The 14,987-nt window shown below is 35.8% G+C and overlaps 1 protein-coding gene across 5 annotated transcripts in view; it reads left to right on the plus strand.

Moving 5' to 3' along the window:
- LOC149084552 (prestin-like) overlaps positions 1-13,560 on the plus strand; it is a 53,270-nt gene extending 39,710 nt beyond the window's left edge. For all 5 annotated transcript variants that reach the window (XM_089234973.1, XM_089234972.1, XM_089234975.1 and 2 more), the window contains exons 10-18: positions 1,055-1,168; positions 1,803-1,880; positions 2,086-2,181; positions 3,238-3,344; positions 4,083-4,152; positions 5,669-5,778; positions 8,157-8,271; positions 9,685-9,739; positions 11,762-13,560. In XM_089234973.1, coding sequence (XP_089091099.1) covers positions 1,055-1,168; positions 1,803-1,880; positions 2,086-2,181; positions 3,238-3,344; positions 4,083-4,152; positions 5,669-5,778; positions 8,157-8,271; positions 9,685-9,739; positions 11,762-11,871 — 855 coding nt within the window. In that variant the 3' untranslated portion in view covers positions 11,872-13,560. The remainder of the gene's footprint in view (positions 1-1,054; positions 1,169-1,802; positions 1,881-2,085; positions 2,182-3,237; positions 3,345-4,082; positions 4,153-5,668; positions 5,779-8,156; positions 8,272-9,684; positions 9,740-11,761) is intronic.
- The last annotated feature ends 1,427 nt before the right edge of the window (positions 13,561-14,987 follow it).

Genomic DNA, 14,987 nt, shown 5'->3' on the forward strand with positions numbered 1-14,987 from the left:
CCAGGCGCCTTGCGATGGTTCGGGAAGACACGGGCCCGTAATGAAGCTGCTGCCTGTGTCTGGATAGCGGCCAATAAGGCAGTTGGCTCTACGCGTGCGTTTCGGATGATGTGACGGTCTTCTCGACGACTGGTCTGTCGAGGGCGTCCTGAACCTGGTCGCCGTGTAAATGACGTCTCTTCTGTCCACTGGTCCCAACACCACTTCACAGTAAAATCAGAACGGCCTAGTTGATGAGCTACTCGTCGAGCTGACCACCCAGCTTCCATCATCCTGATGATTCTTCCCCTATCAAACTCTGACAACTGCTCATATGGTCTTCGACGGCGGCGTAACGGCATGTCTACCTCAGCATTTCCTTTGCAAACAATTAAATACACTCCAGCAAGCTCTACTTACCTGTTTTATACTCCAAGGAGTACGAAGTTCAGCGCCCTCTAGTGGCATTACGCAATGCGCAATCACGCTGCATTTCTAATCATTTGCATATCTGCCCGACATGTACCTTCAGGCCAACTTTAGTTTCGATCCCACAATTATTTCTTGGTGCGCAAATTGTTATGGCAATGAGTGTATTTAAATTCCTCAGAAGTTTTTGTTCTTTTGAGGGGGATCTAATAATATCAGTATTTTGTACTATCTGCCCTCTAAGAGTGTTGGGGGAAGTTGCAGTGAAGCTGCTTTCTATAAGATATGCAACAGTGTTATGTGGTAAACTACTCTGAGATGCCAACTTGGTGATTTCTGATGATAATGAGCGTCTTGATATAACGATAAACCTTATACAACAATATTTTTTCTTGGTCCTCAGAGTATTGTTATATCGAGTATTTAATTTATTTAGGCTTTTCCCTCAAGCCTTTTCAAAAGCCCTTTTTCTTTTACTGCTTTCTTTCACAACAGCTAGAGATCATCTAATAGCTCTCCCTATCGTCATGATCCATGTGCAGCCTTGAATGTTTTGATACCAAAATACGAGACTGTAGCTATATATATTTTTAATAATTGCCGTGAATGCAGACGTAGCATTAATGCAAACTTTATCCATTTATAGGAGCTGGTAGCATTGGGTTGCGCTAACATCTTTTCATCATTTTTTGCTTGTTATCCATGTTCTGCTTCCTTGTCGAGAAGTCTCCTTCAAGAAAGAGCTGGTGGACAGACACAGGTATGGAAATATCAGATTATTTTCAATTTTATCAGGTTATCCTTTGTTATGAGAAGTTTGACAACTTAGAAAATTAAAAGTTAGGTCTCTTAATAAGCTTTGGCAGGATACAAAACTTGTGAATCTAGTTTATTTCTCAGTTAACATTCTCGTCTCGTGTTTGACTCTGTCTGACTCATCGCAAACTAGTTTGTCATTGTACTCTATATATTGTACCCTATTGAGTGTTTGAATAGCCTAGTTTTAATTTTTTGTCAATTGCGAAGGATTGGGAAAAAATCTTTAAATGTTCCTTTGTTTAAACTTTGAAGATGACGCATGAGATATAGATGGCTTTTTTCTCAGCCAGGGATATCAAGGAAACAGTTATTTTCCGGATATTATGCTGAGGTGAGCTCGGAAAGAAAAGTCATCAAGTCTCCGCCGGGACTCGAACCCAGGCCCTCTTGCGTCCCGGCGGAGACGTGATGACTTTTCTTTCCGAGCTCACCTCAGCATAATATCCGGAAAATAACTGTTTCCTTAATTATTATTATTAATTAATAATAATAATTACATCTTGAGATAAATTTATAAAAATGGTAGTTTGCTGTTACCATGTTATTGGTGTTAAAAAGATTTTCATTAATTTCAGATGGCCAGTATCGTGTCTTGCATAATACTTTTATTAGTGTTGCTGATTTTGGCTCCTTTGTTTGAAACGCTCCCAAGAGTGAGTACACGATATTTTCATTACTCTGAAATACATTTCTTGTTAGAATAGTTTCAAATCATAGTCAGAAGTCACTTGTTGACCATGATCATTTGCATTTACAATGAATAATTTTTTTACAGCACTGTGATTAATTTCTCAACAATTTGCTATAAAATTCTGTAAGTTTTACCATATGTATAAATTTATTTCATTCTTTTTTTAGTGTATTCTTGCAACTGTGATACTCGTTGCCCTGAAGGGCATGTTCCTTCAAGTTAAAGATTTTATTAAAGCTTGGAGAATATCCAAGACAGATGCGGTAATCTTTGTTTTATTTTATTTCTCAGAAAATATTGATGTTCTCTTGTTAAAATCAAATTTGATAAATTATTTTTAAAAATGAATATTTTGCCATCAAAATCTAATTGATAGGGTGTGATACTGGGGGGGGGGGGAAATGAGCAATCTGTCAATCTCTTTTCACACAATAATTTAAATTTGAGGATTTTATTTTTCTCTAAAACACTTTTCTTTTAAGGTATCATTCTTCATGACATGTCAGCCAATAATTCTGAATTTTTTCAAAAGATCTATCTGCAAGTAATTAAGAATATGGAAGAGCAAATAATCAGTTGCTTGATATAATCACAATATAAGACAAATGAAAAAAAGTAAATACACTGAAAAAATATGAAATTCCTAATATATTTATGCTAGATGCTATGGATGTCGTCTTCATTGCAGACCAGAAATATATTTTTCCACCAAGTAACCAGGAATTAAGATGGTCCTAGTCAGTGTGGTATTGATTATTATACTTTTCCTGTGAAGGCAACACCCATAGTGTGTCGAAATATTATACTTTTCCTGTGAAGGCAACACCCATAGTGTGTCGAAATATTATACTTTTCCTGTGAAGGAAATACCCATAGTGTGTTGAATGCATTAGGAACTTTGTATTTTTCTGTGTATTTGTCTTTTTGTTGGTCTTATTTTGTGAAGTAATTTAACATAACAATCTTTGATAAATCTCTAAAATTCCTCATTTGCTCTGAAAAAAACATGTTTTTGATACTGTCACTTATAAATTTTGTCATGACTTGAAAAATATGGAGATTTTTATTTAAAAAATAAATTTCCACTTTTTAACATACACTTGGCTAGCTTTGACGATTTTGACGTCCCGATTCAAACAGTAGACTAAAACTGAGTGCAAATAAATGGGTTTCAAGAATGGACTATTTTGTTGGGTAGGGTGTTGATGTTCCAACAATAAAACAGTTTATATTATAAATGTCCTTAGATTCCACTTTTAGGCTTAAGTAATGAAATATAAAAATGTCACATTTACAGAAATTTTATTTCTTTTGCGTAGCTTATATGGTTGGTCACTGTTCTTTCAACGGTGATACTAGACATATCATATGGGTTGTTGGTTGGCGTGATCTTCTCGATATTCACTGTGATAATTAGGACTGTCTTGTAAGTATGTTTTCCATTAATTGTAATTAATAAATGTTGCTTGTGCTTAACTCAGAAGGTTGTTAGTAGACGTTAAGAGGAACAAAAATTGCAATGGAACATGGTGTTGAAAACGACGTTGAGAGGGTGAAAATCACAAAAAACACATGCAGGTTTCGATGTCATGCTGGAACAACAAAAAGTACAGTAATAACTGCATTTAGATTTATTTGATTAATTATTATCATAGTTGTTGAAAGTGGCAGCCGCTGACGTCATTGCACAGTCTACAATGACAAAAACGTTCATGTAGTCAGCCATCACAATACTCATTGAAGCAGACAACTAGCTGCTACATGTGCTTACTGCCGAAATATCGCTAATTTATGTCGTCCACGTGATCCTACCCCAGGGCATGAGTTTCGCACCGCTGCTTACGTCAGATATGGTGAGTGAGCCCACAAACGCATTCAACAATCAACTGACATACACCTTTCGTCTCCTCTGGACTCTGCGCCTTCATGCATTTTACTCAATTTTCACCCTGTCAACGTGGTTTGCAACACCATGTCCCATTGTAATTTTTGTTCCTCTTGATGCCTACTAACAACCCTCTGAGTTTGTCGGTCCATTAACAGAACACCCTGTCTATCTGTATCAATTTTGCAAAAAAAAAAGAAAAAAAAAAGTGAAACAAAACTTATTTGCTTCAAAGACAGATAAAAAAGTTATATTTTGTCTTCATCTCTCTCTTTTCAGCCCTGTTAAAACTTTCCTTGGTAACGTTCCAGGCACAGACGTTTACTTGGATATGAATAGATACAGTGAGGTGAGTACTGGTTATATGAGTTAGTTGTTGTTTTATATTACATCACTATGAATAATGAAACAAATAATTTAAATTTATATCCAGGAAAGAAAAGGTGAAAATAGAAGCGACACATTCTCAAAAGGGCAGTTTAAGCTATTTACTTGAAGGGGGGATTAAAAATTTATACTTGTAACACATTACAGCAATTTATATGCGTATAAATAATAGAAACTCCAATTGTTTTTATATATTTCCTTATTCTTTATTTTGCTTTTGATTAATCTTCACAGTATTTCTTGCATATTTTGTTTCATTAAAAAAAAGTTGATTTGCATGCAAAATCATCTGATAATAAGGTAGCTATAGCATATCAGTGGAAGCCCCTTGTTGGAATCATGAATAATGTGATCACTTTTGCGAAGTATGGAATAGATCTCTATCATAACATGGGATTCCCCCTCTTCCCTGTTGACAAGCATTTTAGTTCTGTTCATAAGCACATTATCTTAATTTGACTGCAGTAGTCGCTATGATTCATTTACATGTGGTGCTGCTTTTGTAATGTCGTTCCAAAAGTAGAGTGAAATGTGAGGTGAAAAAAAATACTTCAGTTTTTGGTTAGTTTTTTTTTTCAGTTAACCAGATTTCTGTGCTAAAAAACTCAATAGAATGTACTGTGCATTTAAAAAATATTAAAATCCACATTGAACCGTTCTATTCTAACTCCTCAGAGAATCTTAGCTTAAAGGAAAAATCCATGTTTCAGAACCAAACAGTATGATGAGAAAAAAAAATGTGCTTGTGGTATGCAGCAGCGTGATTGAACATTTTAGAATCAGTTTTGTGTTTTAAAAAAACATGAAGCGGTGCCCTTTTTTTCACGAAGCAAAACAAGTAGTCATCTTATATGCTTTTATGATTATTTTGAGTATAGCTAGCGTCATCAGAAACCCAGAATGATCACATCAAGTGGCATACACTATCATAAACAAATACAGGCCTCTTGAATAGGACGAATCACTGAGGGGTGCAGAGTGAAAGGGTGGGGGCAAATGTCTTGCTTTGCCAATAATAGGCCTACGATTTTTTTGACTGAATGGCCGTGATGGAAGGGGATGCTGTATTTGCCTATGTGCACTGTTGTATATATGCACTGAGAGTTGCAGCAGGGGGGATGATTGCCCTGGGCAACAATCTTGAAATGGGTGGAAAATTTCAATGGAAACAAACAAGAAATCTTTGATCTTTATAGTGAATGAGTGAAAATTAGAACTTTCCACTGTGCAAAAACCCTCCAGGTTTAAAAAAGATTGAGCACAAGTAATATGGATGTTCATCATTCAGAAGGTCCCATATGGAATTAGTATGCCTCACAAGTGGTGTAACCATAAATCAATCTCTAGATTAGATACGCTGCAGTCTATAATACCCACCAAGAATATCTTTTTTTTTCCTTTGACATAAAATTTGTCAATTATAGGCAAGAAATTACAGTATATTTTCATATTGTTAATTGTTTCTTTTCTTTCAAAAGGCAAAAGAAGTCAAGGGTGTTAAAATATTTCATTTCGGATCGGCTTTGTACTTCATGAATAGGGAGTCCTTCAAGTCTTACCTACAAAACTATGTTCCTATCGAAGATGTGTGAGTACCTTCTTTTTTTTTAACTAATAACTTCCCTTTATGTTCTTAATCTATTTACTAGAAATTTTGTGAAAAATCAAATTTATTTTGATGCTGATGCTAAACCCTTTCCGGATGGCAATGAGATAGTTAGGCCTATGTTTCAGAAGTCAGGTTTCATTTTTTTTTTGGGGGGGGGGGATTGGTTTTGTATTTGAATATTTTTCTAATAACAAACTAGAAACGAAGTGGTTATTTTATTTTCTACTAATGACAAACAAAGAAACCACACCATGCCAGTAAAAAAAAATCGCTGAAAAAATGGTACTTTCCATATCCAACACGAACGCCAAAAAACACAAATACAATAGTCAATCTGTACAATGTTATAAATTCTGTCCTAGATTATTGTAAAGGGGCCACAGGTGAAAATCAGGTGAAAGGGGAGCCATCATAGCATATCAATGTATTTTTTCTTTCACTGTTTTAATAATTAAAGGTAAATGAATATTTATAAAGGTAATTAAAAATTTTAATTTTTGATTGGGTTGAGGGGACACATAGTCCTCCCCCCCCCCCCCTGTGCCCCTCCCTGCATGTGCCTCTGGATGGCCATGCATAAAACCTCCACAAGAAAGCAGGGTTCGTACGGGTCAGGGAAAACCTGGAAAAGTCAGGGAAATCAGGGAAAATGGCCCATTTTTGCTTTAAAACCTGGAAATTTCAGACAACGACCTGGAAAATCGTCACGATTGTCGTCTGATCGGGAAAAAACATCGATCAAAAATAATAATGAGGAAAAAAAATCCGTCGGGATGAAAAAGGGAATTCCGATAACATCGTAAATATTTATAATCCGTAAAATATTGCAATATATCGCAAAAAGCGTTAGATACTGCCAAGGAGGAACGAGGATTTCGTAAGTCCGCTTGGAAAAGCGTATTGCTACGACTTTATCGTAATTTTTTCTAGTGTTTCCAGAAACATCATAACTACGCATCGTAGGAAGCCATGGGTACAAAGCTCAGTTGCGATAATTTTGTAAGTTGACTTCAGTTAAAAACGATGGATGACGCACGGGTATGTTTTGATTTTCCACGTGGGTATTTTTATTTGAAAACAATGTGTTATAAGAAAACTTGTCTGAGCGGATCGTCAGTAGGTTGATTGGATCGAAGCAGTCAAAAATGACCCGTATAAAGCATGGTGGCAGCTTTGTGGTAAAACTCGCAACATGGGCAGATAAGTTATCCAGAACTATGCCAAGCACGTGAAATCAGAGTTCAGTGAACAACCCCCGATTGCGTAACTTCTCGGTTCTAGCGCTTACACGAGTGCAAGCCAACTGTAAAGAATTTTGATGCAGTGAAACCAACTACATCTTTGACTAATTATGTCACAAAAGAAACAACTGTAAAGGCTTAAATCTTGTGGGCATTGAAATTGCTGAAAAGGGAAATCTTTCATTTCTTAATTGTGTTCCATTTTTCTTCTCCATCAGGTGTATTTGAAAAGCATAAATGTGTGTAAAAAAAATCTACGAGCATGATGTCATTATGATATTGTAATTAAAATTATTAATTTTATAATTAATATGAATAATTTTATAATTAATATAAATAATTTTATAATTAATATAAATAATTTTATAATATAATTAATTTTTTTCTAAATTTTTATTAATTTATATCAATTTTTTGATTTAAAAAAAAACCTGGAATTTTTTGAAAATTTGACTGGAAAACCTGGAAAAGTCAGGGAAATTTTTTTTATGAAAATGAGTATGAACCCTGGAAAGCAATTCACTGAACTTTAGCTCAGGGTAGGCACAGACCCAGGGTGATGTGTTGGGAGAATAGATTATTGGTTGGATTATCCCATATTTTACACAGACCCATTTTTCCCATTCAATTTGGCTCATGGGAGAGATGATCACCCACTTTCTGGATCCGTGCCTGGTTCAGGATTTCAGAGATCTATCTTATATATATTTCATTATAAATTAGGTTTTGATAAAATTTGATTTGATAAGTAGAAATGGTCTCGATCTCTTGGATAAGGTTAGGAGACACTGGATAAGATGGGGGAGCATGAGCTAAAAATGGCTGAGAAACACTGTACCAGCACATGGTTAGGGGGGGCCCCCGGCTCGAACCCTGCTAGCAGTACATGGTGGTTAGCTGAAGTTATTCCTCAGAGGAATGTTTGAGATTTGCATGTGTAGGCTTGCGGGGGAATATAACTGTAAAATTTTTGAGTACAGTTGTTCTTTAGGACATACTTTGCATTTTTTTTTTTGCCTCCTATATCCTGAAAGGACTAATTAAAGTTACATTCATGAGTCATTTTTTTTTAAACATTTGCATTCTAATTTATTTTTTTGTAAAATATTTTATTAGCAAGACGAAGGAAGCAACGTCGATTAAACCAAACTCTGATCTTGTACGTCATATCATCATAGATTGTTCTTCATTCGTGTACATTGATATGGCTGGCATGGAGACACTCTCTGAGGTATTTTAATTTAGACATTTATAAAAGCTATATTTCAAATTCATGTGCATTTGTCAAATGCTGTTTTAAATACGGCTTTCAGTTGTAACTATCATAGGATTCTGTATTTTTGTTCTGAATAAAGCATTTCCAGTGATAAATGAGGTGGTGTTAAAAAAAACATGTCACTAGATGTCTTCTGAGAAAAGAAAAGAAACCCTGTGTGTGGAGCTAGATGTTTAAAAATATATTGAAAACAACTTTGAGAAAAATAAAAAATGCAAACATCATTGCGGCAGTACTGAAATCTCTTTTAAAAAATTGTGGTATTTATTGTAATAAAGATAGCATTGTATTGAACAGATTTTTATATTTGACTGAAGAGGATTCCAAGCAAGATTTGAAAAATATCACAGACTAATGAATATATGCCTAGTGCTTCTCAGGTTTCCAGCATTAAGAAAGTGGTAAACCATTATAGAGGAATAAACATGTCTGTGAAATTCATTGTTAGGAAACTATGGTAACCAAAGTAAATATTCCAAAAGTCATAGTCGAGGCCCAAGAACCATTGTTTGCCCGACAGTTTTTTTTTTTGAACATTTGGGGCATTTGCTAATGATAAAATTTTGAAGCAGCCTATTGCTCAAGTTGGGTCCTGTTTGGTATATGCGTAAAATTTGTGTGTATGTGTGTGGTCGACATCGGTCTAAAATTGTAGATTTAAATGCAAATCCCTGTATAATAATATTTTTTCATATCTTGTTTGGAATTGCCAATATTCTAATGTTTGACTCTTCTCTATATAACAATATCCTTTACTGCAATAAATCCCTTTATAAGAATATATTTTTAGGAGATTTTGCACCTGCTACCAATGATATATTTTATTAGCCTTCAATTTATTTTTAAATTCCTCACCAATTTTTGTACTTTTGAGGGTGTTCTATAACTTCAGTATTGTGTGCTATCTACCCTCTAAAAGTCTCAATGAAGTTGTTACAAAAAAATTTTTCTTGTTCCGTAGAGTATCATTATATCAAGGTTTCACTGTATGTAGGTTTATCAAGTATTGTTGTAGCAAGGTTTCGCTGTACTAAGAGAAGAAAGAAAGAAAGAAATCTCATGCTCATGACTCTCATTTGATGTTTCATCCCGACAACAATGAATGAAATGGTGGGGGGGGGGGGATCATTGGAGAAATGCAGTCTTTCTTTAAACTGATTTATAAAATTTAAAAAAAAAATTGGAATGCTTGAGAAATGTGTTGTTGTGCAGTACCGGAAAAAATCACACAATAAGATGATGTGTGAAGTTTTGTCGGAATTCACTTTCACTAATTTAACTTACATATATGTAGAAACTACATTCGTAATGTTTAAAAAAGAAATTATTTGGGATAAAACATTCATTTCTGCTTTTTACATATTTTAGATTATCAAGGAATATGACGCCGTAGGAGTAACAGTATTTTTGGCAAGCTGTTCTGGTGAGTATGTAATGTAACCAATAATTCCAAAAAAAAAAAAAAAAGTGTTCTCACAAATTTGAATTTGATTGCAGCAACCACCCACTCGAGTAATCGGCTGAAGTATGTCTTCGGACTTCAAGATGCCATTGTGAAGGACACATTTTCAATCAACAGTCTCACCACAATTAAATTAGAAGTCTTTTTTTACTTTTTTTATTAGACGATCCTTCATTTTCTGACTTTTTAATATGTATACAGGATGCCACAATGTAATTTATTACAAGGCAACCAAAAGGAAATTTTTGAGTACCTAATTGCCAGTGGTATATCAAAAGAACTAGCACCCAGGGACGCAACTAAAAACAAAAAATGATTGTGTCATTTCCCCTGGGGGAAGGAGGGTAAGTGATCATTTTGGCAGTCCCTTTTCATAAAATTCTAAATAAATAAAGAGTAAACCCCTGGTGTCCTTCCTAGTCCAGCACCCAGGGCATCAGACCCCCCCCCCCCCACACCCTAATTGCGGCCCTGCTTGCCCTATACCTCTCAGATCATATAGCAGAAAGCTATGATAAGAGGTCAAATAGCTCAAATTATTGTAAAAATTAAGTTGAATTACCTGTCTCAGTACCTAAAATTGCCTGTCCAAATCAACAACGAATTGTCATTAAGCCAAAAACGTTCGTTTTTAGCTTAATGACAATTCTGAACAGGATATATGGTCATCTAGATGCAGTCAGTTCAGGAATTGACAGAGGCCAAAGTCTGATTTTCAGAAATGGCACGATATTTCGGGCTTTGGCCAGCCAATTCTCAAAGTGGCTGGAGATATCTGGCCAAAGTTTGATGTAAGACTGTATGATAGGTGCAAAATCAATTTTTTTTTCATCGCGACGTGGGATACATAGCTATATATAGCAACTGTAATGGTTTAGTTCCATGTGTCAAAATAAAATAGAAATTTCAGAGAAAAAACTTTTTCATATCTTAATGTAGACATATAGTTTTTTCTGTCAAATTTTGAAAGAAAAATGAATTATTACCACACTATAACTGCAATATGATGGGTTGCCATAACTAACGTGGACATAATTATCACGAAAAAATACACCAACTTGGTGATTGATTCTGAATCATGTCTTTTCTTTCGGACTTTGGCCAGGGATCTCCAGCCACTTTGCAAACTGGCTGGCCTATTTCGGTCTTTGGCTGCAACATATGTACCTCATAAACATTCCTCTGGGGAATTTAATGAATTAGCATATGCAGAAATTTGTTGTGTGATTGTGCACGCTCTGCCATAGTGTTTTTATTTTGACAGAATTATTCTTGTCTCATGTTATACTGGTGCTGCCATTTGGCTTCCGTATTTTGAAGTGAAAATGGTAAAGGTCTGAATTTTCATGTTATATACTGATTTTACTGTAGAGAGGTTGAATTAATGCCAGCTGTGTGGCAAATCTTTTCTTTTTGTTGCGAAAATTGTCTTTGAGGAGAATGGTGTAAATTTACTTCTCAGGCATGTGACATCAACTGGGGGGCGGGGGACAGAGGCAACAGACTTCATCCTGTGCTAATTTTTTTTTGTGATTTGCCCCAGTTCAAACGTAGGGATTTTCTGCAATCACTACTTCTACTTCACCGCACACCAACTCCGGTCATATATCGCCATACAGCAATTTCCAACCAGTGGAGTTGGGTGGGAAATGAAGGCTCCATCCATCAGTGGTCCCCCTAGGTTCGGTAGGTAAAGAACTTGCTTCTGATGTTCTATGCCCGGATTCGAACCCATGGACCTTGATGGTAACCTTCATAGTGGAAGACGAGCATCTTTACCACTGTGCCACTCGGGCGAACACTGCATAATTCGAATTACTGTCATAATTCGAAAGATATAATTTCTAAAGAGTTTACGATACTTGGCAACTATGACTGGGGGAAGGAGAAGTATTGAAAACCAGTAACCCCTATTTTCTTATTAGAGATGTTCCTACGATTTTATGAATCAATGATAACGTGACTTTACTTTGTCTTTTACAGTAACCGTGTATGACACAATGAGCAAGGCAAAGTTTTTCGATGAATTACCAAAGCAACCATCAGTATTCATGACCGTTGATGATGCGGTACAGATGTGTCACAAGAGCTGAGAATCGGCATTGATTTGACTCGATTGCTGTCAAGTTTAAAACAACAAAAATCTCAGGATATATATAGTTTTATTCTCATCATCATCATCATAGAAATTACTTGTATTTTTTATCATTTCTCCCCTCTACCCCCAAAGAATCGGAATGTTTTTATGCTGTAAATGAGGAAATAGTGTCGTTAATATAGCTGGAGAACATTATTTTTTGAAATAGTATTATACTTCCTGTGTTATATAGCCATAAATATATGTATATATCGTCTACAGAGGGGGGTAGTTGACTTCAAAGAAGCTTGCAAAACAGTATTTTTTTAAACCAAAGTTTATATGTCTATTCCGCTATTCGATTATCGGATCGAATTGTTGATATATTTTCATGGTTACTAAGAAAGTATTTTCCGATATGTATTTAAAAAAGTTTGTGATTACAAGTAACCAAATGCTAAGTATGGGGGAAAGAAAACCCCAGACTTATTTGTTCAGATATGCTATTTTTGAATTTCAGTAGTGTAATGAGCGTTTGATTCCATCTAGAACGATTTTAATCAGGGGTGGATCAAGCTTACTTGCCACCTGGGTGCAAAAATTCATGTGCTGCCCCTCATGGGAAGCTGAAAGACCTGGGGGGACCCTGAGACAAACATATCATTATAGTATGAAGTTGCACATCATTGTTTACAGAGCAAAATACAATTGACTATATGTCCCGCTTTTTAGTCTAAATTTGTTCTATCCCAATTATGTCAGATATCTTGATCTGGATTACGGCGCTTTTGATGATCCATCATTACTTACACTTATCTTGTAAAGAGCAAATATAGTAAGGCAACATTTATAGAGAAATTTATTGCTAAGGCGTTTCTGGTACTCTTAAGACCAGAAAAGTGAAAAGCTGATTTCTTCCCATACCTTTATTTTAAGATTCCGAAAAATATATTTGCTCCTTGTGACAGTATACATTCTTGTTTCTGGTGTTACAGTCTCAGACCCTGTTTGTTTCCTCAAATCCGGCTCATGAATGTCATAGGCCCTCAGGCAAAGCTATTCTTATGCTTGTCCCCCCCCCTGCCCCACCCAGTTAGAAGTCTCAAAGTTACACACCTATTCTCAAAAGTTTTAACTAGATCTCCCTATCACGAGGCCCCGGGGCTGTTTACGGGTGGGCCCCATGTGTGAAGAAGGCACTGCCTCAAATTTTCTCAATGCCATCTTTGCCAAATTATTCAAAAGCGTAATGTCATGTGAATTTTTACACTTGTAAATTTTTAAAACTTTTTGTATCTACTAAAACCTATAAACTGCTGCCCAGGTAGTGCACTACACCCCTTTCACCCTCGCTTGAGCCACCCCTGATTTTAATGAATTGCACTTGTAAAGTTAAAGACCTGCCTGTGTTATATTTATTCATTTAACTATTCTGGGAACCATTTATACAAGTTTCCTCGATGTGAAATGCTGATTTATGAAATGTGGCGCTACTAGAATTTTGTGATGATTATAAGTGATATAAGAATTATGAGGTCTTTCTCTTTTATTAGTATTTTTTCCTTAATAAATTATTGAACTTTAAACATGATCGTTGATTTATGTGATATGTAAGTTTACCGATATTGTGGGTGATAGTTTTGTTTGTTCAAAGTTTGAATGACTGTTGTCGTAATCATATATTTTTAGATTAAAAGTATTTTTTAAAAAGATTACTCGTTATATATAAATGGCTCAGTATATTTTTTTTCTACGTGTAAAACCATCATAAACTTAATTGGTAAACTGTGTGGGAATATAAAAACTTGAATTTCTCATTCGAAATGAGGACCATTTCCGAAAACATAGATTACACCTTTACACCGCAAATTTTCTTATTACGTCAAAACAGCTATGCTTTGGATAATATAGTTTGTGAGAAATAGATGGCTTTTTTTTTTCCTAAGCCCAATATATATATATATAAATAAATAAAGGAAACATATTTTCTGGATATTATACTGAGGTGAACTCGGAAAGAAAAATCATCTGATCTACACCAGGACACAAACCCAGGCCCTCTTGCAAACCAGCCAAGCATGCTACCCACTGGAGACACGACACCCTGCCTTCCTTATTTCATGCACGAGGCACTGAAGTATAGGCATTGGTAGCCATGCACTCAACTTCAGCAAATGGCCCCCAAGTACGATGGTAGAGAGAGATATCGACAGCTTTTTTTTTCTCAGCCCAATATATTAAGGAAGCATATATTCTGTATATTATGCTGAGGTGAACTTGGAAAGAAAAATAATCTAGTCTCCAGCAGGACTTTTCTTTCTCAGTTCACCATGGCATAATATCCGAAAAATATATTTCCTTGATATATTCGGTGGAGAGAAAAAGCTGTCTATCGCTTTCTACCGTCCCTCCCGGAGAGGGGAGCCTTTAAGGGAGGCTACTAATGCCTCTAATTCAGTGCTTCACTCTACAGCGCTTGAAATAAGGAAGACGGTCATGTCTTCAGTAGTGTAGATGGTAGCATGTTTGCAAGAGGACCCGAGTTTGTATCCCGGCGTAGATCAGATGACTTTTCTTTCATAGTTCACCTCGCCATAATATCCAGAAAATATGTTTCCTTAATATAGTTCGTGTTGTAGTAGGTGGCACTAGTGCCGAAACTGGGACTTTTTCGGGTGGGGGGAGATGCTAATATAATTTTGCAGTCCCCACTGTATAAGTTGATTTTATAACAGGTTTTTTTGTTTTTCCTGAAATTTCCAGCCCTCTGTGGTTTTTCCCAGTTTGTTTTTTTGCCATATCGCTTCCATTGCTGTTTTTTTTCCCCATTGTCATTGATCTCATAGCCAATCTTGTTGATTATCAGCTTTTACCCCAGCTAAAGTCGGGTCAGGCAATTATGAAAAAAAAAAGATTCAAATTACTGTAATTAGTAAGGTTCACTGGTGGTTGAATGCCAATAGTGACAGACTCTCATCACTAGGATCTGGGTTTGAACCCCACCTGTGCCACAGTGGTGGTGGTTGGCCAAATTTCGAAGTGCGAATCTGCAACAGTACATAACTTTACTCACAGTTTAAAAAATAGATGGAAGCACACAGAAATGAACTTCTCACATTAGGTTCATGACAC

This window comes from Pholcus phalangioides, unplaced genomic scaffold, assembly GCF_987345545.1.
Source record: "Pholcus phalangioides strain wild (caught in Gottingen) unplaced genomic scaffold, Ppha-v1.0 ptg000008l_1, whole genome shotgun sequence".
NCBI classification, from domain to species: domain Eukaryota; kingdom Metazoa; phylum Arthropoda; class Arachnida; order Araneae; family Pholcidae; genus Pholcus; species Pholcus phalangioides.